The 25,917-nt window shown below is 51.3% G+C and overlaps 1 protein-coding gene across 4 annotated transcripts in view; it reads left to right on the forward strand.

Moving 5' to 3' along the window:
- The window catches only part of LRRC20 (leucine rich repeat containing 20), a gene marked incomplete at its 3' end in the record, with an annotated part of 76,406 nt that extends 53,429 nt beyond the window's left edge, over window positions 1-22,977 (forward strand). For 3 of the 4 annotated variants that reach the window (XM_084246283.1, XM_084246284.1, XM_084246285.1), the window contains 2 exons: window positions 143-310; window positions 22,823-22,977. In XM_084246283.1, coding sequence (XP_084102409.1) covers window positions 143-310; window positions 22,823-22,977 — 323 coding nt within the window. The remainder of the gene's footprint in view (window positions 1-142; window positions 311-22,822) is intronic. The other variant, XM_084246286.1, reaches the window with a different exon arrangement.
- Between the last annotated feature and the right edge of the window lie 2,940 nt (window positions 22,978-25,917).

Consider the following 25,917-nt stretch of genomic DNA (forward strand, 5'->3'; position numbering starts at 1 on the left):
TCTTCCTCTTGCATACATATGAATCTACTGTTTGGGGACTTTCTGGCCTTCCTGGCCCCTGCAGAGGTGAGAACTGCAGCACCTGTGGTCTCCAGCTTGCTCCCCTTCTCACCCTTGCTCTTCTTCCTCCTCCATGTGGCAGAGCTCCGCCTGGAAGGGAACTTCCTACACCGCCTCCCCAATGAGGTCAGCACCCTGCAGCACCTCAAGGCCATAGACCTGTCCCGGAACCAGTTCCATGACTTCCCTGAGCAGCTCACCTTGTTGCCTGCTTTGGAGACCATCAATCTAGAGGAGAATGAGATCGTGGGTGAGTGCTCCCAGCCCGCCTGCTCTTGGGACGGCTGCCTCCTTGTTTGCACTGCTCTCTGAGCTCCCTTTCCTGAGCCGGGCTCATGGGGCTGCACTGGGTTCAGGGCCATGGAGTGAGACTTTCACAGACCAGAGGGCAGGGGTGGCCTTGTGGTTTGAGATAGCCAGGCACTGGGCCTGGGAAGGTAATTATTACGAGGTTCTGCCCTCTGGGAGGGTGCCAGGGCTCATTACTTGCTCTCACCTGGCAGGTAGGAGGCCATGGATTGCCCAGAACTGGCCAGGCCACCCCTGGCCTCCGGCTCTCCCTCTCCAGTCTCCATCTGCCAGTCTGGGCTGCAGTAAGAAACTTCAGCTCCGACTCTCTTTACATTTACGCCTGCCTGAGTGCCTGGCTTCCCCTTCCTGGCCTTCACACTTTGTTTTTCACCATTATTTAGTGAGGGCTTCTCTGGAAACATTTTCAGAACTGCATCTCTATGCCTTCCAGTACAAAAATGCTCCTCCCAGGGAACCAGAGGGTGTCCTGTTGCAGGTCTGAGGTGTGTGTGCAAACAGTAGACATGGTGATCTAGGCTTGCTCGGGTAGGGAAGTCGTTCTTTTCCCCACTTGCCACATTTATTCTCCTCATGGTCTCTTGAGGATGTCAACATTCTCTCCAGCTGCTGTCTAAGCACCACAGGCTCCCTCCGAGCTCCCTCCTTCAGCTGCTTTGTCATGCTACAGAGGCCCTTCTCCAACCTCTTCCCCACTCCCTCACGTTGCTTTGTTGATGGTATTAATAATAACTTCCTTCAGTTACGCTTTTATTTTCATAAGCCCTTTCATAGCCATTATGCCATTTGATTAAAAGCAAGAGCTCTCGATTGGTTTGGAGCTGTTAGATGGAAAATGGACTGCCTCGTGTGCTGGGCATGTCCCATCTATCAGAGATTTGCTACCAGGACTCTCTGACCCTGGCTAAGTGAGAGGTGGGACTGGCTAATGTCTGAGGTCCTGGGTCTTTTACAGATAGGTAGACTGAGACTCAGAGAGGTTACTTGAGACTATTAGGTTGCACAGCAAGAATGTAGATGTGCCAGGACAAGAATATGATTCCAATGCTGAGGCCTGCACCGGGGTGGTATCTCTTTGTCTGGTCCCTATGAAGGTCCTGGGGGGCTGAGGGAGCTTCTGGCTCAACCTCACTCTCCCAAGACCAGAACCCTTGAGCGACTTGAACCTGGGCTGGCCTCCCTGGTCACTTGGGCTTCTGTGCTATCTTTAAGCAGAAGGAGCATGTTCAGAAGTACCTTTTACCTGCAAGGCTCACCCTCCTGGTCTTCTGTGAGCCCTTCATTCCTGCCATTTCCAGCATTCCTGGCCATGCTCTCCTGGCTGGGCCCTTCCTCCCTGTCTTTTATTTTTAGTCTGTTCCTGCTGCTCCTTTTCCTTCTGCTGCTTATCCAAGTGGGGCAATAACCAAGCAGGGGCTACTCCAGGGCAATGGTGCGATGAGAGCTGGGTGTGGAGCTGCAGCAGGTGAGTCAGGAGTAGCACTGGGCATGGGTCTCTCCTCTTCCTACCTGCGGCCTTAGATGCACGTCACCTCTCTGCACCTCCATTTTTCCTTGTTTTTAACATGGAGGTTAGAAAATGGCCTTTTCTCAGGCAGGGGAGCAGGTGAATGGGCCTCTGTGCTGGCTGCAGTACGTGAAGTGACTTTCCCCAGAGTCTGAGTCAGTTCAGGAGCCACAGATTCCCCACTCTTTGCCCTCCTACCAGGATGATGCGATCTCTCAGGTGCAACCCCTGAACAAAGAGCAGCTGTTTTGGTTCATTCTTTCCTCTTCCTATCTCTCTCTTTCTTCAGAGTGACTGTAATAACTCTACATACAGAAATATCTTATAGTTTGCCAAGATCATTTACTCACAGGTCTGAGGAAATGGTCATTGTCCCCATTTGACAGATGTAGAAACTGAGGCTCTCAGAGATTCCCCTAACCTTCAAGGTCAAGTGTCTGTTGCACCCTTGGCCAGGAAAGCGGTATCAATCATGGGGCTGTGCTCCCCGGTCAGTTCAACCTGACAGCGTCCCCCACTGCCCAGCTTGAGCCAGGCCTGGGGCTATGGAGATGCTGGAGTGTACGCCTCTCCTGCTTGTTCCCAAGTGCCCATGACTCCCAGACATGCTCAGCTTATGTCAGGGCCCTCTCCAATGTGGGGGGCCATGGTGGTTCTCCCAACCCCTCAAGAAAGAAGGGGCACACCGAGCACATATCCCCTTGCTGGATTCTCCTCACCTCTCCCTAATCCAGCCTAGTTACTTGGGTGGGTTTCCTAATTCCCAAACCTGTGGAGGGGCCGGACCAGGCATTGCTAGCTTGACTGCAGGGAGGAGGGCCAGTGGTCCCAGGGAAGGAGGGGAGGGCAGAATGTCCACCATGGAAATCACTTTGTGCTATTCATCAGACAGAACCGCTCTCCTGCAGGGCCTCATGGGGATAATTGTAGTGGGAGCTTGGCATACCTTAAGTGTGGCTTATTTTTCCTCCAGAGCCTTCAGAAGGTGTTGGAAAATTTCTTTTTTAGATTATTTTGAGAAATAAATTTGAGATGAATGGATTGTCTTAAACTTTTGTTCAGAAAGGTCACTCAATCTGAAGGCCCCCCTCTCCGCCCAAGGGATGTAGCTGGCCAGACCCCAGAAAGACCTGGAAGCTTGTGCACCCTGGGAGTTACCAAGCTCCATTCCAAACTCCATCTTTTTCTATTTTATGAGGAATAAAATATGCCCTATCCGGAGGAGAGACCTCCTGAGCCCGGGGGTCGGGCAGGGGGCAGACAAGCCTGCCAGGACACAGTTGTTTGCTCTGGGCACTCCAAAGAGCCAAGAGATAATAGTTCACAACAAGATCCAGGGATGTGTGTGGGTTGGTCCCTATAGTTTCCAAACCAGAAAGTGTTCAATGGAGAATATCCTAAGTATTTGTAGACTAGGCTGCTTGGGGAATGCAGTTTCCGGAGGAAGAGGGACTGCAAAGGTGATTGAGATGGTAGCTCTGAGCTCAGCTGCTTATAGGCTGGAAGGGAAGTATGAGTGGCAACAGATAGGAAGCTACTGGATGAGCCATCTCCAGATGTGCCAGGACATGCCAGCTAGGGGGAGGCCTCTATAGATGCAGAGGGGTGCTGTGTGTGTCCTGATGAGGTGGGGTTGCCAGGATGGCCCAGGGAGGGTGCTGAAGGAAGAAGAGGCTGATAGTTGTAAAGGCAGGAACTGGCAGAGTGCAGGTTTTCTGATCCCATGCAGACCGGGTAAAGGAGGAGTCAGAGTCCTCAGTAGTTTTGCAGGTTTTTTATTTGGGGTTCACCAGGCATATGGCAGGGGTGCTGGCAGGGGTGCTGGCTGGGGGGCTGGGAGGCTGGCAGACCTCCCAGCCCCCAGCAAGTCTTCACTCTATCTGGGCTCTCTGGCATTCTCTGCTTCTGCTTCGGCTTCTCCTTCAGATTCTGCTGCTGCTGCTGCTGCTGCTGCTACTGCTGCTGCTGGCGTCCCCCCGTGATGCCGCCCTTAAAAGCACAGTCTTAGCTCAGCTGAATCCCATCTACCTATGCCCACACTCTATTCCAGGTGCCCGCCATCAGGCATGCATTCAGGACAAGGATCCATCATCTATCCTGATGGCGGAAGGGCAGAAAAGCCTGACATTTTCTTTACCCTACAGTCCACCCCCTCAGGGTTTTCTGCCATACAGTCTATACATATATATACAATTTTCTAAGCAAACAAACAATGCAGCCATGGCCCACAAAAGCAAATACATCAAATATAACAAAATACAACAGAACACAAATAAGTCCAGGCAGGGCACCAACCTAGCGCAAAAGACAATTATTGGTACCAGCAGATAAGCCACCAAATCTGCTGCCGAAGGCACTGCTCATACGAGGGAGGGGAATCACTCACGGCATCTACTATATCACACCAGGAGCCGTCAGGCTTCCTGGCCTTCTCTGGCTGTAGTCTCGGTTACAAGGCACACACAGCATCCACCCCCAGGATGCACTAGCTCTGGGATTGGCAATTTTATTCTGTTGGGGGTAATCGCCAACCCTCAGGGTTTCTGTCTGCAGTCGCTCCAACACTCGGCCTTCATGGCCACCCATGCGACTCACAGACCCCTGCTCTCAAGCCAACCCACTGCACAAGCACATGGGTTGGGGATCCAAACTTTGCATTCGGCTTGGGCTCCACCCCAAGCCACATTCCCCACCCGTCCCCCAAGGACAGGTTCCTCAGCTCCTCACCCTCACTCAAGAATAAGCAGGGCATCACCCACAGGTGATTTTACGAGACTCACAGTTCTTCAGCATACTCAGGCTGCTTAACAGCCACTCAGGGCTTCTCAACTTAGCATCAGTACCAGCTTTTGCTTTCTTAGTTGGCTTTTCTCCTCCACCTGGCTGCTGGGCATGCACAGGCTGCTTTTGGCCATCAAGGCCCACTGGCCACCCCCAGATTCCCATCTCCTGGGGTTTACAAACAAAACTGTTCCACCCCCAGGGTCCCAAAACATATCAACCTGCAAGGTCCTCCGCCTTCTGGCGGGATTGTCAGTCCAAGTTTATCAGTCCATGTCCTTTGGCCTCTCCCTGCGTCAGCAGCGGCCTGTTGCCTCAGGGGTCATTGGCTGGTCCTTTCCGGTGTCGTTGGCTGGTCCTCTGGGGCGTCTCCTCCACGTGAGGTCTCGTCCCACAGCTCCGGACCGTATCCAACTTCTGTGCCGCCATGGCACCTCCAGCGTCATCACAGGCAAACAGTCTGTTCTCCTTAGTCCCTCCTGGTCTTCGGAGGGCTCCAATACCCGTCTACATGGATCCTCCCAACTACGCCAATTGTAAAGGCAGGAACTGGCAGAGTGCAGGTTTTCTGATCCCATGCAGACCGGGTAAAGGAGGAGTCAGAGTCCTCAGTAGTTTTGCAGGTTTTTTATTTGGGGTTCACCAGGCATATGGCAGGCAGGGGTGCTGGCTGGGGGGCTGGGAGGCTGGCAGACCTCCCAGCCCCCAGCAAGTCTTCACTCTATCTGGGCTCTCTGGCATTCTCTGCTTCTGCTTCGGCTTCTCCTTCAGATTCTGCTGCTGCTGCTGCTGCTGCTGGCGTCCCCCCGTGATGCCGCCCTTAAAAGCACAGTCTTAGCTCAGCTGAATCCCATCTACCTATGCCCACACTCTATTCCAGGTGCCCACCATCAGGCATGCATTCAGGACAAGGATCCATCATCTATCCTGATGGAGGAAGGGCAGAAAAGCCTGACATTTTCTTTACCCTACATAGTCTAACTGTGGATAGGGACATGGGGATATCATGGGTCCCCTATCTTGTGACTACCAGGAAGCTAGCTCTTCACCCCAGCAACCATGGCATAAAGGTGGGTGCAGGAGAAGCATGTATTCTGACCCCTTGCTCACAAGTACTGAATGCTGCACAGCAATTAAGCATGTTCTCGGAACACATGGGGGTGAAGAGAAAATCAAGAATTTAGGAGACTTCATTTTGCCAAGCGGGAGACCACTTTGGTTAAGCTAGAATTTAACTTTCTGTAACCCTCAATTTGCTGGGGTGTTTTCCCCTCTGTACCCACTGTTCCAGAAAGAGCAAGAGATCATAGGAAAAACAGATTCTTGTTAAGAACTAAACAGGGGCCTCCCCGGTGGCGCAGCGGTTGAGCGCTGGGTTGCGAAACTGCGCGCGGCCTCTGCGGCGCCGGTTCGATCCCCGGCTGCTCCCCGGCCACCAGAGGAGGGTCCCACATGGCGTGCAGACCTCTCCTGCCGCCCGCTGCTCCACTCAGCAGTGTATTTCGGTCCTTCTGCCTGCTCTGCTCCCCGCTCTGGCTCTGGTGAATTCTCTCACCCTCCCGCGCTTCTGACTGTACCCAGTGCATGTATAAACAAAACAAACAAAAGAAAACCAGCAAACAAATAAATAAAGCATGCCTCTATAAAAAAAAAAAAAAAAAAAAAAAAAGAACTAAACAGTATAGTAGCTCTTTGAAAAAGAAAAGTACCTGTGTTGGGGGGCTTTGAACTGCATTTGCTTAATTCTGCCCTTGCATTCATTAACATCTTACTGCCAGTATTTCTCAAAGTGGAGCCCCAGAGCTTGCAGCAGCACCAGCAAATTGTTGGAAATGCATGTTCCCAGGACCCTCCCCAGACCTCCTCAATCAGAAACTCAGTGGGAGGGGGAATCATCTGTTTTGACAAGACCCCCACCTCCACCCCCACCTCCACCAGGTGAATCTGCTACATATTGAACTTTGAGAATCCCAGCCAAGGCTGTCACTTCTCAAAATGTCACCTGGAGCCCAGAGACCTGGCCATCACCTGGGAGCTTATTAAAATTCAGAAACTCAGACCCCGCCTCCCATGTCCTGAATGAGAGCCTGCACCTGAGCAAAGTCCCAGGCAATGCCTGTGCACTGTCCTGGCGGAGAAGCACTGGCCTGGGCCTTTTCCTAAAGCACTAGGGGCTATTTCCTGGCAGCTGCTGGTGTCCACGAGAATCTCCGGCCCAGATGTCACCACTCCTTTCCCACATCTACCAGTCAGCTCCCCGTCCTGCCCACCCCGCCTCTTCAATCATCTTGCAACTTCCTCCTCTCACATGTCTCAGCTGGCCTGTTCAAGTGTTTCATCGTAGTTTATCTGGGCCATGGCGCCAGCCCTCACTCATCAGGTTTCCCTTGTTCCCTGGGAGCCAGATGGAAGTGGAAACAGGGTTTGAACCAGGTTTTCGGTGTTCCAGAGCCTGCCTAGTTTTCATTTAATGGAAGAGGATGATGTGGGTGGCTCCATGGAGAAACAGGTGCAGGATGAATGCCTGGTAGGCACCCAAAAACGATTTGCTGAATCAAATTGGCAGGGTACGGGGGAATCGCTTTCCCAACCTAGCCTCACTCAGTCCTGGCAGGATTCCTGTAGGTGCAGAGCAATCAGCTCTCCCTGCAAGGCCTTGTTATCTGGGATTTCACTGCTAGCAAGCACACTTCAGCTCCCTGCCTGCTGCCGGAGGCTGCCAGTCCCTCAAACAATGCAAAGGGCTGGGCTCTTGCCCACCCTTCCCCATACAGCTGCCAGACTCTACTGGGGGCCTGGGACTGGTCTAATCTGAAGGTGAATTAGGAAGTAGTACACCTTGTATTCTCCAGCACCAACAAGCCACCCTGTCGGCAACTTCTGCCCAGTGCTGTAAAAGCAACACACAAAACTTGGCTGGTCGTGTCTTTCCAGTTCCACCATTCTCCACCTTGTGTCAGTTGGGATTTAACCAAGCTCTATTCCTGGTTGGCAGATGATGCCAGGCTGTACAGAAGAGACCCATTACCAGTGAGATCCCACATTAAGGGGAGACCATGCCAAGGCCAAGAAAGGTTTGCCAAAATTATCATCTGGAGAATTCTGAGTGGCCAGCCCCCAGCCAGGCCCTTTGAATCCCTTCTCCTCTCATGCACACATTCTGAAATAGGCTGCTCTGTCATTCTGGCCCCAATCTTAGGTTAGGTGAGGGAGGGGTTTAAAGAAGGTTAGCACTGAGGAGCCTAATCAAACTGTGCTGCATTTGAGCCTGACAAGGTGTAGAGTTAGGAATGGACCACAGTGCAGGTTTTCTAAGATCCAGCAGACCGGGTAAAGGAGGAGTCACAGTCCTCAGTGGTTTTTTGCAGGTCTTTTATTGGGGTTCACCATATGGCAGGCAGGGGTGCTGGGGGGCCGGGAGGCTGGCAGGCCTCCCAGCCCCCAGCAAGTCTTCACTCTATCTGGGCTCTCCAGCCTTCTCTGCGTCTCTCTCGGCTTCTGTTCGTTCTCGGCTTCTTGGCTTCTGCTCGTGTCCCCGTGACACCACCCTTAAAAGCACAGTCTTAGCCCAGGTGAATCCCATCTACATCTGCCCACATCCTATTCCAGGTGCCCGCCATCAGGCATGCATTCAGGAGCTCAAGGGTCCATCATCTATCCTGATGGCGGGAGGGCAGAAAAGCCTGACATTTTCTTTACCCTACACAAGGGTTTGACTGGGCAGGTCCCTCTGGACTGATGGGTCTGGGAAGACCCTCCAGGATGTGGTTTGGTTCTTTCCTCCTGTCCCTGGATTGGAGAGACAAGAGGGGTGGGAAAAGAGCCAGCCTCTTGCTGGGTATTGGGTTTGATTTCTGCTGAGCACAGCCAACCAGCCACAATCTGATCCTTGTCCTGCCCCCAAAGCACTGTGTGCCGCAGAACCCAGGGAGGGTGATTCACCCTTCAGTGTGGCAGCTAGCAGCTTGGCACTGCAGACTCGGGTTCTCTGTCCTGCGTGCTGCTATCCAGCACTTACAGTGGGAGCAGTTGTGCCTGTGAGCAGCAAGCATTATGTTCTAGGCGTTGATCTGAACCAGTCACTGGTGCAGGAAACCCTTGCTGGTTCTGGAGCCACTGGGGGAAAGTTGGAAGAGAAAACAAACAGGCTTCAACTTCAATTAGTGCAAATTAGATGTGCCCTCCAGGCACAAGAGGGAGGGCGGCTCCTGTTCGCAGCCCCTGAAGCCCCTGACTTGGAGTGTGTCTTGAAAGGGAGTTGGCAAGTCACTTCTCTGAGCACACCAACACACACTTGGTCTCTGCCCAAACGACCATCTTTGTGCCAAGCACTGAGTGGTAAACCCTTGATTAACCAGCACCTCCGGCTATCCAGGAAGCTTCTGGCACTCTGTGGGTCTCAGACAGCAAGAAAAGAAGTTCTTCCACATTTGTTTACAACAAACACTCCGCTGTGCTCCCACAGCCAGTGCTGGTCCCCAAGGCTGCTGTCGCTGTCCAGAGTGCTGGCGAGCAGCCCCTTGCTCTGCATCTTGGCCCTGTAAGGATCTTGTTCAGGGAATTAGGAACTTTAGGGGGTGTCTGTGGATTTGGGCATTTGGGGAATGTTTATTTGCTAGTTGTTGTTTTTTGAATTGAGTAGCTGATTCTGTGCTGGGCACTGTGCTGGAGACGGAGGTGGGCAAAGCACATACCCTAATCTTTGGGGCTTGTGGCTGATCGGCTGCAGCAGTTGGGATTCAGTGGTGACTTACTTCACATTCAGAGCTTTTCGTAAGCATTTCCCAAGTATGTTCTTGTTTAGTTCTCACAACAACACTATGAGGCAGGTACTGTCATTCTCTCCAGGTAAGGGAACTGAGGCACAGGGGAAGTTAAATAAGTTGACCAAAGTCTGCCTCTACCAAACCAGGGTTCAAAACCAAGCAACCTTGCTCCAGCACCCAAGCTGGTCAGGACAGTGATTTGCATAGGGAGAGAAAATCTTGCACATAATTAGAGGGAGATAGAACACCTCAGGAAAGTTACAGCTGAAGACCAGAACTTTGGTTGGAAGGAAACTCACTGGGGGTGGAGAGAACAGTGTAATGTAATGAGGCGGGATTTCCTGGCAGATTCCCAGTGAGGCAGCCATGTAGGCAGTCAGCCTGGCCCCCAAAAGCAAGTGAGGCAGGTAGGCAGCGTCCTAGATTCTCTTATTAAGCCGGTGGGTGCTCAAACTAGCTATATGTTTTAAATACTGGGGAAATTTTCAAAACCCCTGTATCCAGGCCACACTCCATGCCAATTAAATATTATGCTGGCTTTTAGGCTTGGTGGTTTTAAAAAACTGCTCTTCTGGGGGGCCTCCCTGGTGGCTCAAGGGGTTAAGATGCAACCTATGAAGCTATCACAGCCTCTGCGGCATGAGTTTGATCCCCGGTCAGGGAGCTGCCCGCATGGCGCAGCAGACCTCTCCTGAATCGCCCTCTCCTCCCCTCTGCAGTGTACTTCGGTCAATCAGCCTATTCTGTTCCCCACTCTGTCTCCGGTGAAACGTCTCACTGCCCACACCTCTGGCCTGTACCCCAGTGCTTGTATGCGTAAATAAATAAATCTTAAAAAAATTTAAAAATTTTAAAAACTGCTCTTCTGATTCCATTGTGTAGGCAAGGTGGATAGAGTCCCTCTCCTGGTTCACATGTAGCACAGGCACTTTCAGAAGGAACTTTATCACTAAGCCAAAGGTAACTGAGAGTATAGGAATAGCAAAACAGTGGGCCAGTTCCCAAAGTACAAGTTTATGGCAAAGAATCCCAGCATAAGTAGAATTTGTTGGCTGAGCTCCCACACCTGCTTGGGTGCCTGAGTCCTGCCTGGGTGGGCTACACCTCTTGCCTCACCAGTGGTGCTGGAGGTGCTCGCTCAAGTTCAGCCACCTCACCTTGATTGCTTGAAATCAGCCATGGTGGCAGTGTTTACACTATGAGAAATCAGCAAGTGCCACCAGCCCTGCCTTTTTCCTCCCAGGGAGAGATGATTAAACATTAACCAGGATGTGACAGGCTCCAAACCAACCCATTCCTTGCTCTCTTTGGTGTCTTTACCACCCACCCCACCAAAATCCCACCACCACCTTGTTCAACACACTTTGTTCCCCAGAAGCTGATTTCCCTGTGAGGCCACTGCTAACTCGTTTCCACCTGGAGATTATCTTACAAGCTATCTTTCTTATTTTTCAATTGTAATGAAGTCTTCTTTGTCTAATAATGATTTTAAATCTGAGCAGAAAGATTTGTCAGGTTGGTCTTAGCAAGCTTAAGTCCCAAACATGGAGCTGGCTTTATAAAGGAGTGGTTTGCAACTCTACCCCCACGCCAGGGAGAGAAACCTTTGGGGGTGAGGGGGTGATACCTGTCCCATCCTGCAGGTCCGACCACCCCTCCCATGCAGGCACCGAGCGTACGCACAGCAGATAAGGCAGTGCTAATCCTCCAGATGAGAGATAGGTATGTGAATAGAGGCACACGGCCAGAAGGGGAAGGAATGACAGCGCTCGTGAGAGGAGACAGCAAAATCATCATTCTTGGCAGAGGCTCTTTCCGGAGCATCTGACCGAAGCAGTTGGAGGGCAGCCTGCAGGGTAGAGGGGAAGTGGGAGGCAGTGGAGGAGGACCCTCAGCAGAGAGAGGAATGGGCACAGGGAAGCAAAGACTCTGAGTCTGACCGGAAAGATAAATGCCAGGCATAAGCCAGGCAATTTGAGTCACACATTTGGCTGTCTCCAGAGAAGATAATAAGACGGTATTACTTCGATGAGAATTGTTACGCTCTGGCTTTGATTGCATATCATAGCCAGGCCCAGGGAGTGTGTAGGAGGCGGCTGTGGCAGGTGGCCCCACGAGAGGCCCACCAGCCCACCCTTGCTGGCCTGGGGCAGAGGAGGGAGTGGTAGCCGGGGCTTTTCTCCTGTTTTCTTTCCCTGCAGCTGATGCTTAAAGGGAAAAGGGTACCTCTTCATGGATGAGTGTATTCTTAAAGCACTCCCTGCTCCCCATTCTCTCCACGGGGTTGTCTGCTATGCTCTCCCTCCCTCAGCAGCCCTGTCCTCCTTGGGGAGCACCTGATGGGGCTCCTGTGGCTCCATGATGCAGAGAGCCTTTGAAGATGAACGATTGAGGTTTAGAGAGGTTAAGAAGCTTGCTTGAGGTTGCATGACATGATATAGCAGATCCAGGTCAGGGCCTGGCTCTCTGGCCCTGTCCACATTCCCAGATGGCCTTTCTTTTCAGCAGGGAACTTAGAACTCCCCTTCTACACCACTTTCCTGAGGGCCAAGAACTCAGCATGCAAGATTGTTGAGGATATGCAGTATCCTCTGTGCTTCCTGAGGACAGGGGCTATTTGTATGTTTTCTCTGCAGTCCCCAACCTCCCATCTCCCCAGGATACTTGATTCAGAGCCACATGTATGTGAGTGTGGGGAGGGGAATTGGGAGGTTTGGTTTGGTCACTGCCCCCATCTGGTTTCCACCAAGTCTTCTGAATGGACAGTCCCAGCTGTGAGTAAGGGGTGTATATGTGAGTGTGGCCAGGGACACTTGTTAGAGGCAGATTCTGTCCTTGCCAGGTGACCATCGTTGACTGGCTTGTCTCTTGTAGCGTTTTGAGTGGATGCTTGAAGCTCATCTCTGCTCAGCATTCTTTTTATTCTTTTTTAAGATTTATTTATTAATGCATACAAGAGCTGGGGTGCAGGCCAGAGATGTGGGGGGTGAGAGGATTCACCAGAGACAGGGTAGGGAACAGAACAGACAGACTAACTTACATACACTGCTGAGGGGAGCAGCGGGCGAGACAGGAGAGTTCTGCTGTGCCATGTGGGTTGCTCCCTGGCTGACCGGGGATTGAACTTGTGCTTCAGAGGCTGCAGATTGCTTCATAGTGCGTGCTTAACCCCTTGCACCACCAGGGAGGCCCAGCACAGCATTCTTGATCTTAGTTCTTTTGGTCTCCAGGCACCAAGAGCTGCATGGAGGCTGAGGTCTGGGCTAGGGCCAGCCCTAGCTGCTGGGACCAGCCTAGATTCTCAGGTGTGCCCACAACCCCCAGGGATGCTCAGGCGGTTTCTCAGGCACCCCCAAGGCAAGAGGGCTGGGATACCTCCTCCGTATCTAACCAGCACCCTGGGTGCCATTGTGAGCAGGTGTTCTGAAGGTTCTGTTCAAGTCTTATTGGCTGGGATCTGATAGGGATGGTGGCAGAGAAGCTGGAGCATCCTGAAAAGTCATGCATTCTGTTCAAAGGAGATGGGCCACATCAGAAGCGGGCCTGCCAGCCACCTATAAACTTCTAGTGTGCTCCCTGGAGGGTCGGGGCTGCCAGGCTTTGTTTCTAAGCTGACAAAGAAGCCAGAGAACTAGGGCCCAGGTTGGGTAGCCTTGGATCCCAATTCCAAGAAAGAACTTTAGATGTCATGGAGCCCAGTCCCACCCAAAGTGAGAACCAAGAAGTTGCTGGTCTCTACTGTGTTACCTCTGTGCCGGGAAGCTTGGTTTCCCTTACCACTTCACTGGGACCAGACCCCTCCTTCTCGGCACCCTTCTCAACCAGGGTATTAGAAGTTTAAAGAACAGAGCCCTGGAATGATCATTTTTCTCATCTTGCCTCTGACTGGTCTTACTGGCATCAAATAAGTTTGTCACTCAGTAGTGCTAATGATCAGTGAGGTGAAGTCAAGATGACCTCAGGGAAGTAATTTTCTCTAAGTACTGCCCACTCTGATTCTGCTATTATCAATTACATTAAGCTCCAACAGACAGGCGGAAGTCTGAGACAGCTGTCTACAGTGAGAGGATGGCTGGATCCATCTACACAGCTGGGGGAGGGTCAGACAGGACCCTTTGAGGTGACAGGAAGATGCAGTGGACTGTGTCCCACCTGTGCCAGCATCCATGGTGTTTAGTCCAGGCTGGGGGAGCAGTAGGTGAGGCAGGAGAGGTCTGTTGTGCCATGTGGGTCTTCTTTCCTGCCCTGGGATGCTGAAAGGCTTTAGTCCTCATGGGGAATACTGGGCCTCTCAATATAAGTCCACCACCACTGTACACCTGGGGACCATTGGAAGCCCAGAAGCCCCTGGGAACATTATTCTGGCTTCCTAAAAGAGTTTTAGAATCTCACATCCTACCTTCTATAGTCACAGAGAGAAAGAGATAAAGGAAGCCCAGAATGCCTGGTGGTCTCATGGCCTCTTGTTATCTGTAATAGCGAGAGCTGGAAACAACTAACCCCAAGTATGGTCCTGCCACGCTATGGACTATGATGCAACTGTGATCATGTCACTGACTTGGAACCTGGAAATATGTTTATAGTGAGGCCTTAAAAATAGTGCATTATGAGGGCCTCCAGGTGGTACAAGGGGTTAAGTCTCAGCACTATGAAGCTTTTGGCATACTGTGGCATGAGTTCAATCCCTGACCAGGGAGGTGACCCACATGGCACAACAGACCTCTCCTGCCTCACCTACTGCTCCCCCTTCTGTCTCTGGTGAATCTACTCCCCCCTCCCACCTCTGGCCTACACCCCAGCTTTTGTATGCATAAATGGATAAAATAAATCTTAAACAAAAAGAACAGTGCATTGTGAAATAGTATCTAGGAGACCATCTTTGAGATATGGGTGGATGTGTGCACATGCATGTTAAAAAGTAAGCGAGGTTACGTACAATCACGTTAGTAGTGATTGATTCTAGGTAGTAGGACATACGTGATTTTAATTTTGCTGATCAATATTTTCTTATTTTCTAAATTTGATTACTGGTGTTAAAGTGCCAGTGTCCTACTTGGTCTTCAGCGGCCAGGCCCTGCCTGGCAAATGTGCCTAAATGCGTCAGGCCAGGGGAAGAGCCCCAACTCTTGAATATCCTGTGACCACAAAGTTGCTTAATCAAGTACTGTTAACGTTGTGTCCATTGTGTGCCCAGCCCAGGGTGGTCCCAAATCTGAAGGAACTTATGATCTAGTTTAAGATTCATTCACCCAACAGGTAGCTGTTGAGCGTCCTGGAGGCACTGTGCTAGGTACTGCATGGTGGGGTGTGATGCGTGATACAAGGCTGGATAAGGGTTATGAGAGTTGGAGGGGAACCAGGAGAATGAGAGAAGGTGGCCTTTGAGCTCAGACTTTGAGGATGAGCAGCACTTGAGTGGGAGGTGATGAAGGTGATAAGAGGGAAAGCTGAGGTTCCTGTGTGTGCTAAAGCTCAGAGACCTGGCTTCTGTTGCCAGCAGCTGTCCATGAGTGATGAGGTCTTAGGAGGCCTGTTTAATCTCACCAAGCCTCAGTTCCCCCTCCCATAAAATGCAGATCTTACCTTAGCCTCTCCTCTACCCTCCAGCCATCTCCCTTTCTCATCAGGACGTTGTGAGCATAAATGATCTTTTTGCTTTATCTAGAGACTCCCACTTGGCTCCTTGGACTTGTTGCTTGCTAGCTATGCTGCTCCGCTTTGTCGATTCTGCCAACTTTGATACAGTCTTGAGAGCCCACTGCTCCTTCCTCTCTGTTCAAAAGTCTGTAGCGGTTAAATCAAGGGTAAGAGAATCACCCAATCCCTGCTCTGTGCCTATGAACATCACTGACCTTCAGGAGGGTGGGTTGGAGAATACTACAGACCCTGGAAGACCAGCTTGGTGGTAAGCGTGGGAAAAAAAACACTGAGAACTCAGGCAGTGCTGCTCTCTTGGGGCCTGGAGTTGTAGGGATCTGTTCCAAGGCTGGGCAGCCGCTGGTCTTTGTGCCACATGCAGCAAACCTGTTACAGTGGCATCGCAGGGAGATTATCATCTCAAACTCATCAGCATGGCCACTCTGCAGGCTGCTGGCCTCTCTGGCTGAGGGATGGAGAAAAGACAGAGTCACAGAACCTTAGCAACTTCCTAGTATCATCCCCTCTAGAGAAACTGAGGCAGAATCAGTGACCCTCAGTGGCAGGTGACTTAGCAGCTCTGAGCCTCAACCTCCATCTTTGAAGTGAGGCTTTATTAACAATTAAGGTTATGACCCCCTCAACCCAGGGTCCAGCCCTTAGTGAGCTGTTCAGTAAAATTGCCTGTGATGATTATCCGCTGGAGTTTGGGGGGCTGTGGAGGGGCACTGGCTCTGGTCTTGGCCTTGTTCCTCTCTGTGCTGGATCAGAGAGCTGCCCTGCTTCCACCCTTACTGGTGACCTTGGATCCTGTCAAAGAAAAACCAAAGCTGAATGGTACTTAAAACAATGAAAACATCGTAGTCAGAGCGATTGTAATCAAGGGGAGAGAGACCTCAGTATAGAACCAGCTCAGTTCCAAGTACAAAATGCCAAGTGGGAATTTATAGCCAAGGAACAGGTGGGGGGCCAGTGGATAGAAAGTGACCAAGAGGAACATTAGGAGTGAGGGGGCACTCTGGCTACAGTGGTGCCACAGGGATCTTTTTTTTTTTAATGTGAACGATTTTTAATAGAAATGAGAGTGCGGAGAGAGAGAGTATAGGGGGCATTCCTAATAATAGTTTCCTAGTAAAAATCCCCAAATTACCCATCCACTTATGGGTAAATGGCCAGCCAAATACGGCCAGCTTGGGGAGGGATCACTGAGGCCAGCAAGTTTGCCACAAACTGGTTCCCTACCTTCTGGCAGGGAACCACAAGAAAGGGGTTTGGCAGGTTCCAGACAACTGAGGAGAGAGAGAGAGAGAGAGAGAGAATGCAAAATACAGCACATCAAGATAAAAGCTAGGAGGAGTCTGCTCCCAGGAGTCTGCTCACCACCTTGTGCTGCACCCCTGCATTCTGCAAACAGCTTCTTTCCCTCCTGAGCCTCCAATTTGCCCTGAACTCCGGGTCCCTCTTTGCTGCTTCTGTCATTGGGTCTGTCATGCAGGGCCCTGCCAGTCAGACGCCTGCTGTCCCACCCACTCACTGCCCTGGAGGTGATCTTCCTGCTTGGGACCTGGTTCCTGACCTCCCCTGGCCTAGTGACTCCCTCCTGGCTGCCATTATCTCTGCCAAGGACCAGGGCCAGCTCCCCACATTTCTCTCCCCCATGTGTCTCTTCCAAGAATCTCTTCTAAGTGTCTCTATACATCTCTTCTGCAGTCTCCTCCCCAGCCACACCACGGTGTGAGTCGGGCCCCTGGAACAAGAGCCCCCCAGGATTCTTGCTGAGGTAGACTGGGGTGATCAGACATCACTCGGGGAAAGGTAGAGAATGAAGAACCCAGTCAGATATTGAGAAGGAGCAGATGTTGAGGGGGGAGGATTCTGGCAAACAACTTGGCAATATTCTTGCCAACACCAAACAAAGACAAACTCAGAAGCCCAAAAGTCAGACCTTGTTGAAAAATTCAGGAGTTTGAGAATCTTTGTCAGCACCAAGAATCTGAGGCTCAGTTTCCTTATCTGCAAAATGGGCCATCATGAGGGACCCTCACAGTGTCAGTTCTCAGAAGCAACCTCTTCTGCTTGGCTGCTTTGGACAAAGTCCATTTGGACAAAGCCACAAGCCCCCCTGGACCTGTGTCACATGGGGGTTATAATACCCTGTGAAGTAACTGCCTCTTAAAGGCCCAATCAGGCCCTTTATTATCTAAACCATCTCAGGCACAGGGAATGGTGTCCGTCCCGCCTGCCCATGCTAATGGCTGTCAGCGATGGCCATTCATCCAAAGCTGCTGCGACTGTGGAGCCTCCCAGTAATTAGCTCTTTTCTTCCCAGCCATTATTAGCAGGGGCAGTGAGGGCTCAGCATTATGGAGAGAGCTGAGAACTACCATGGTAGCGCCCTCCTTCAGCCCCCACTCCAGAAGTGGCCCACTCTGCCAGGGGCCAGAGGAGTGGGCTGCTGTGTAATCTGACAACAGCACACAAATGAGAATGTGGAAGGAGGAGCTTGGGGACTGAGAACAGTTGATTTTGCTTCCCACCCCCCTCCCAGGAGTCTGCTCACCACCCTGCATTCTGCAAACAGCTTCTTTCTCTCCTGAACCTCCAGTTTGCCCTGGACTCCGGGTCCCTCTTTGCTGCTTCTGTCATTGGGTCTGTCATGCAGGGTCCTGCCAGCCAGACGCCTGCTGTCCCGCCCACTCACTGCCCTGGAAGTGATCTTTCTGCTTGGAACCTGGTTCCTGGCCACCCCTGCCCTAGTGACTCCCTCCTAGCTGTCCAGAACGTCTTTTTGTGCCCTCCATGTATGCGTGCCAAGTCTGGTGTCAGCCCTGGGGATTCAAGGACAAAGAAAAGATAAACTCTTGCCATTGCGGCAACATGAATGAAGCTAGGGGGATTGTGCTGCACCTCCCCCTGGCTTCTCTCAACCCTGAGGTGGCCTCATCGTCTACTGCTGTGCTGGTCCGTGGCAGGATTGTGCTCAGCGAAATAAGTCAGAAGGGGAAAGACAAATACTGAATGTTGTCACTTATGGACTATAGAGAAACTAACATAGGATCAGATAAAGACAAACTCTAGAAAGCTGACTGTAGAACCGAGGGTGTGTGTGCTGGGGGGCCAGGATGGGCAAGAACAAAGTGGAAGGGAGCACATGGACTCTGGTGAACTGTGGGTACGTTGGTGGTAAGTAGGTGCAGTGTGGTACCACCACCAGAGGGGGGAGATCGTAAACCTCTAAATCATATGGTGTTGTTAAACCAATGTTGCCTCAATAATAATAATAAAGAGCCCTCAGGAACTTCAAGATGTTCATGTGCCCCCAGGGCCAGGTGCAGTCAGAGCCAGGCCCTGAGGGAGCTCAGAGTTAGGTCACCCCTAGATGCTAAGGGAGGGGGCTCCTCCTGGTAGGGGCTGCCTATTACAGGGCCCAGGACTCCTGCATATCACCCTTCTGTGGTGGGAGCCAGTCTCCACAGTCTCAGCACCAGGTCCCCCAGAGACTGGGTCATCCAGGTCCTAGAGGCTTCCTCCTGTTGTGTCCTGGCTTCTGCGACTTGGGGGATCATACCAGCTTGGGTGGCACTCTGCTATGTTCTATACAGGCCCTGGCCAGCAGCCCATGAAAAGATGTTCAAGGCACCTTCCAGTTGGTTCTCTCGGCTCTCAGCAGAGCCCGCCTGCAGGGCTTCTGGCCTTCTGTGAGTGGGGTTGAGGGACTCGGGGAGCTGTAACATTTTCAGGGGAAATTGGAGGCTCAAAGCCTCTTCCTTTTCCACATCACCTACATCCAGGTCATCTCAGCGGCCAACTGCAGCTGAGCTGTTTCTGGCCACATCCTGTGCTGTGGCTCGAATCTACATGCTGGGCAGCTTGAGGCTTGTCAGCAGGGATCTGGGAGTGGGGGGCGCTTGACTGATGTGTCAGTGCAGGCACCAGTACAGTGACAGGGAGCAAATGACTATAGAGTGTACCTATAGAGTGTGGAGCATGATGCTGGCATCCAGCGTACAGTCATGTCATTGGATTCTCATGGCCTTTCTGCCAGGTGTGCAGAATGACGTGTGCGCTCCCCCCCATTTGACAGGTGAGAAACTGAGGTGTAGAGATGTGGCCTAGGGCAACACCTGGAAAAGCCTGTTTCATATTTCTTACATGAAAGATCTGGAGGTGCTCACTTGAAGGAGTTGTTAACTCAAGGAATTGGTGGAAGGGTTTTTATGGACAAGAAAGGAAAGGCTTGTTCTGTACTGTGACCCAGAGCAGAACAAGGAGGTTTGGAACATTCCTGAACTAATCTGAGGCATTTCCCAGAAGCCCTGCCTCTCAGAGCAGGTTAGCAATGGAATGGTTGCCGGGGGGATCTTAGAAGGCCTAGTAAAACATGTGCCTCCTGTCCTGTGCCCACGGCTTCTCTGGGAGGAGAGTCCCTGGGCTGTGGAAGGGGCCTGTTCCTGTTTGGCAACCTAGAGAGTTGTCAGCATCTTGGTCAGGGGAAGCTGACATCCTGCAGAGTCCCAGGAGTCCTGGAAGAAGACTGTTTTATATCTCACATTACTAAGGGGAGGCCTCTGAGGGTTCCAACAACTGCTGAGGGGTGGGGCATGCCAGGCTGGAGCAGTGTGTGCGAGGTGGGAGGAGGTATGAAGAACACGGATTCTGGAGACAGCCCACCTAACTTTGTGTTCTAGCTCCGACTCTCCCTAGCTGTGTGGCCTTGGGAAAATCATACAGCCACTCTGCATTGAAAATCCAATCCAGGGGCACTGGATGATAATTTTGATGAGGAGCAGTGTATTAAAATGCATCCCCACAGACTTCTTGTTAATTGCAGGGGAGGAGGGAAAAACAGTTATTATACAATGAAGAAAACAGGTATCAGGTAAAATACCTGAATGGGTGATGAAAAGTAGCATGACTTATGAGGGTCCCACGGATCCCGTGTATCTCCAGATGTGACCCCAAGGGAATATGCCAGTCTTTCAGCTGAGGGCGCATAATCCGGATTTATTCATGAGGAAATACTAGGCAGACACAAAATGAGGAATTCTTTTTAATCAAAAGCCAGGGATGATGGCAGTGATCATCTTCCAAAATGTCAGTGTTATAAAAGATATGAAAGGCACCCCAAGAAATGCAACCACAAAATGCAATACCTGACCCTGCTGGCTCCTGTAGTGGAGGAGGGAGGTGCTAGATGGAACACTTAGGTAGGAATTGGTGGCTACCTAAGCCTGAAAGAACTGAATGATGAAAAAAATCAGGGGTTACAAATTAAAAGAGGCACAGGGAACCCCTTGAGAGTTGTTGAAATGTTTTATAGCCAGATCTGGATGGCTGGCATAAGCGTGTATACTTCTATGGAAACACGCTGTATGCCTGCCAGCACTTGAAACATTTTCCTGTATGTAGATCTCAAAAACAAGTTAGCGGTGTTCAGTGAAAAAGAAGGAGAATGAGATCTACAGCACAGAACCATTTATCTACATTAAGATATATGGATAGTGTGTGCCAACGTGATTCTCATTTAAAGACAAACCATGACAAAAATAAAAACCCGGGGGCCTCCCCGGTGGCGCAGCGGTTGAGCGCTGGGTTGCGAAGCTGCCCGCAGCCTCTGCAGCGCCGGTTCGATCCCCGGCTGCTCCCCGGCCACCAGAGGAGGGTCCCACATGGCGCGCAGACCTCTCCTGCCGCCCGCTGCTCCCCTCAGCAGTGTACTTCGGTCCTTCTGCCTGCTCTGCTCCCCGCTCTGGCTCTGGTGAATTCTCTTACCCTCCTGCGCTTCTGACTGTACCCAGCGCATGTATAAACAAAAAAAACAAACAAATGAATAAATAAATAAATAAATAAAACATGCCTAAAAAAAAAATAAAATAAAAATAAAAAAAATAAAAACCCCCCAACTCCAAAAGCCCATTGCATAGTGCCAGGAGAAGACAGGGCCTGGCCATTACTGTGGGCCTGAGGTGTGCAGGTGCCGGAGGGGTGAGGCCCCTGGCCCTGCCCTGGGCTGGGGTGGGGGACACATGGAATCTGGGCTGCTCAGAGTTGGATGAGGGCCGATGAATGTGGCCTGAGCTTCTGCCTGCACAGGCCTTGTGTTCTGGGCAGCCCAGCTCTGGACCTGTTTGTCACATTAGTTCCTTGTTATCAGCTGCCTACTGTGGGTCCAGCCTCTCTTTTGAATGCTTTGTATTGACTCCTCTGATCCTACAATAACTCATTGGACAGGTACTTTTGTTACCCCCATTTCACAGATGAGGAAAATGAGTCACAGAAAATGTGGTTAAATTGCCCAAGAATATACAGCTAGAAAATGGTAGAGCTGGGATTTGAGCTCAGATGATCTGAATCACTCTCTGAGCCACAGTATTCATCCTCCTAGTGACTCCCACATATGGTGGTCCAAAGTGGGGAACAGAAAAACCGCTTCTCCCATAAGGCTCCCAGAAAAACAGCTTCTCCCATAAGGCTCCCTAGGCTCAGACAGAGGGTCTGGCTCCCCGGGCTGAGAGGTGCTATGTTCCTTAGTGTTCCAATCCACCTGGGGGACAGGGCCCTCAGGATTTGGGCCTGGAGGTTTCTAGATGCCATTGATAAGCATTCAGTCCCTCCCCTCCCCACTCTCTGAACCCTACTCCTGTGCTTTTGCCCTCTCCAGCCACAAATTGCATTCCCTCCCCATCATTCAAACTCTTTCCATCCTTCCAGTACTAACAGCAGACACCTCTGCCCAGCCTGACTACTCCCCTGAACTCTTGTAATCACTGTGAGAATTTGAATTCCAGTCTGGGCTCAGCTAATTCTGATTGCGGCCTTAAGCAAGTTACCTAACTTCTCTGGACTTCAGTTTTTTTGTAATATCTAGTATTCACTGAATACATGGATTCTCTCATTTATCCTAATGCAGCAGGTGAGATCTATACTGTAAAATTGTTATTATAGTGATTTGCATTTGGCTCACACCCATTACATGGCCTGCCTGGGGCTTCAGCCAAAGACTGATCCTAAAGGTGAGGTGTGAGGAATCATGAAAGGTTATCAAGTGTTAATGAAACTACTGCCTTGTCCAGGTATTTTTAAAATGTTGAGGTAAAACCCACAGAACATAAAATGAACCATTTTAATCGCATACAGGTCAATGCCCTTAGTACATTCCTGGTGTTCTGCTACCGTCCCTTCTATCTACTTTCAAAGTACTTTCAACACCCCAAAGGAGATCCTGTGCTCCCTCAGCTCCAATCCCCTCCCCCAGCCCATGGCAGCCCCTTACCTACCTTCTGTCTCTGGATTTACCTGTTCTGCACATTTCATGTACATGAAATCACTCACTATGTGACCTTTTGTATCTGATGTTTCATTCAACACAATGTTTTTGAGATTCATCCACACAGTAGGGGGTTTTGTTCCTTTTCATGCTGAATAAGATTCCATTGTTTGACTTTACCACATTGTTAATCATCTGCTGGTGTCTCACAGTTTGGCTCTTGGGAATCGTGCTGCCATGTGTACATTTGCACACAAGTGTCTGAGTACCTGTTTGCATTGCTTTCAGTTCTACCCAGGATTGGAATTGCTGGGATAAATGTCTAACTTTATTTTTTAGGGTGCTTCCCTGCATGTGCTTATAATGCCCGTTGGGCCACCACGAGTGATGGGGAGCCCCTCCCCACCTGTGCTCTGGCCTCCTGGGCAGAAATGTGTCAGCATCTCCTCTGCCTGCTTGGCTGCCAGCGCCCTAACCTGCCCTCTCTCCCCACAGATGTGCCCGTGGAGAAGCTGGCCGCCATGTCCTCCTTACGCAGAGTCAACCTCCGCTTCAATCCACTGAGCGCCGAGGTGCGCGTCATTGCCCCACCGCTCATCAAATTTGACATGCTCATGTCTCCGGAGGGTGCGCGGCCTCCCCCACCTTAGGCCTGCCTCCTCATGCCCACCCAGCAGGGGACAGAGGCCACCTGGCACCCTGAGGGGAGGGACTCCCACAGGCCATGGGAGGCCAAGCTTGGGTATGGAGGTGGGTGGGCCAAACAGCTGGAGGTGGGAAGGTGTGCAGCCGGCCCAGGATAGATGCTTAGAACAGTAGTGGGCTCTGCAGTGCCCAGAGGAGGAGGTGAAGTGCCAGCTGGGGCTCAGACTGGGCCCTCGAAGCTTTTGTGCAAACTTGGGCAGACCCCCGTTGCCTCTGAGCCTTGTTTTTTGGGAAAAAAGGGTAGTGAGGGGCCTGTGCCTCCTTTGGGCTATTGGATGCTTTTTTGGCAATACCTGCCTCCACATCACCATCAAGTCACGGACCTGGAGGAGCCCACAGAGGAGCATTGTGGAGCATTTTCTGGGCCTCATTTGTAGTGCTGAGAACCAGTCGCTGCTCTGGGAGGAAGAGAAGACAATCTTCATCCATTTATTGCTTCCTGAAAACTGACCCAGATGAGGCCCTTCGCGGGGCTCCTCAGTCTGGGAGGTTGTTGAATGGGCAGGAGCCTGAACCAAAGTCATGGAGAAACCACAGAGAGCATGGTCCTCACTGCAGCAGGGCTGGAAATGTTTATATAGGAGCTAGCTGCCTCTTGGCTAGGGAGCCACGGTGCAAGTCCAGTCAGCTCTGTCCTTCCCTGAGAATGAGAAATGGATGGGGTAGAAGTTCTGGGACGCCATCCCTCCCTCAGGAGCAACCAGGAGTGCCTGGTCTCAGCTCTTGAGCCCTAGGAGAGGGGGCCCTTCTTGAAGCCATTTGCACCTGTGGATCTGGTCCAAAATAACTAGATGGCTACTCCCACTACACTTCCCTTTGGCAGCACCTGACTTCCCTGTCATTCACCTGGCACAGAAGGCACAGTGGACCACTGAGTTTGTAGCCAGTTACTCCCAGGCCACCACCCAAGGCCCTGATGACCTAGTTATTTCTGAGCCCTCAACCTGCAGTCGAGGGTGTAGCCAGCCAATGGCGTGTCCAACTATCCTGTTTGCTGAGGACTGAGGGGTTTCCAGGGATGTGGGGCTTTCAGCACTAACATGGGGTCAGTACCCAGCAAATAGCTGGTTTCCCTACCAGGAAAGGGCCTGGGGCTCTTGCATCCTGATAATAACTGTGGTTTGGGGAGCCCCTTGAACCCCCTAGGTATCTACCTCCCACCTTCTCCTCATCTATGGGGGCAAGCAGACTCAGAGCTCAGAACTTGGCTCCGTGGGAGACACCTGAGGCCCCAGGGGCAAGCCAGGCCTCCCAAATCCTACATTGAGGCCAGTAGTCACTCTTCACTCCTAGGGTCAAACTGTTCAGAGTTCAGACCACTGCTGTGAGCTATAGCCCTGTCTCCTAATGCTCCCATTCCCTCCCCACCCCCAGCCCTCCATCTCCTCATGAGGAACTGAAAGATTGGGCCAGATTTGGCCTGTCACTGAGTGCTAGGTGTCCCAAGGGATGCCTTCTTCACTGCTTATCTCCAAAGCCTGGGTGGGTAAGCTCTGGGAAAAGGGTTTTCAGTGAGGAGGTTGAGACTAGGCCTACAGGGCTTAGCTGTGGACACTGGGGACAGGTGGAGGCTGCAATCTAGGCTGGCCTGGCCCCATCCACCCTGTGTCCTGGAGTGAGGTTTCTCTTTGTCACAGAAGGGGTGTGCTTTTCTGATACATAAAAAGGCTTTGTATGGCCAGAGTCTTGCAACTCAGGGTGCGGTGAGTGGGCCTGCAGCATCGTCATCCATGGGAGCTTGTTAGAAAGGCAGAATCCTGGGCCCCAGCCAGACCTGCATTTTAATAAGATCTCTAGGCAATTTCTACAAGCACTTTATAGTTGGAGAAGCAAGGGTCTAGGGGAGACCCTAGGAATGTACTCAGATTGGAGGGTGAAGGTTCTCTCAGCTGTCCCCTTGCCAATGCCAGGCCTCCAATGAACTCCTCCCCACCTCCCCAAACCAGCCCCAGATCTTTTCAGATCCCCAGCAAAGGGAATGAACGCGAAGTCACCAGGAGCTGAGGCTTGCCTTGGCCAGGCCACCTGGCTTCTGCCTCTCTGGTAACCTCTGCATGCTGAGCTGCCTGTGTCCCCAGGTCTTTTGAAGTGGTTGCTTCTGAAAGTTGTTTTCTATTCTGCTTGGAAAATTTTCCCTTGCCTCTCTGGGAAAACGTGGGTAGTCTGAAAAGCCCCCTAATCAGAGCCCACAGAGTGAGTGAGCCCTTAGCTTCAGTCTGCAATAAAAAATGTATTGGTTTCCTCTGCCTGGTTGGTATTCGATTCATTCTCACTGCAGATCTCTGAAGCCTGGGAGAGGAGGGGCTGCCCCATTATTAATACATGAAGTAATGAAAGCCAAACTGGGCTTTTACTGATATTCACAGGTGGGCCGGGCCACTGCCCGGCAGAATTGACACGTGTTCCAAAGCTGTGCTGCCGCAGAGCAGCTGAACGTCAGCCTGGGGCGCCTGCATGCCTGGAAGGGTCCTGCTGCCCCTAATTTTTCCCTTTGTGATGCCAGAAACTATACCCTTAGCAATTCATTTCTCAGGGTCTATGGTTCTCAAAGAGGAGTCTCTGAAACAGCAATGTCAGCAGCACCAAGCACCTGGTTGGATGTGCAGACCCTCAGTCCTACCCCCTGTCTGCAGAACCTGATCCACTGCTTTTAACAAAACTTCCAGGGGTTCAGATACAAACTGGAAACCTCTTCTGGGTTTAAGGTTAAAGTAAATTTTTTGTTTTTTAATATGAAAGGCCAACCTGAGTCTGCTTGAGCTTTAGACCAGACCATTATGTTTTATCAAACAAATGCATACAGAGCTTAGTGGGTGCCACACAATGTCTGAATAACATTACCGATACTCATTCATTTAATCCCTGGTTAAGCCCTGCCTAGCTTT

Source organism: Talpa europaea (genome assembly GCF_964194135.1).
Source record: "Talpa europaea genome assembly, chromosome: 10".
In the NCBI taxonomy this organism is placed as follows: Eukaryota; Metazoa; Chordata; class Mammalia; order Eulipotyphla; family Talpidae; genus Talpa; species Talpa europaea.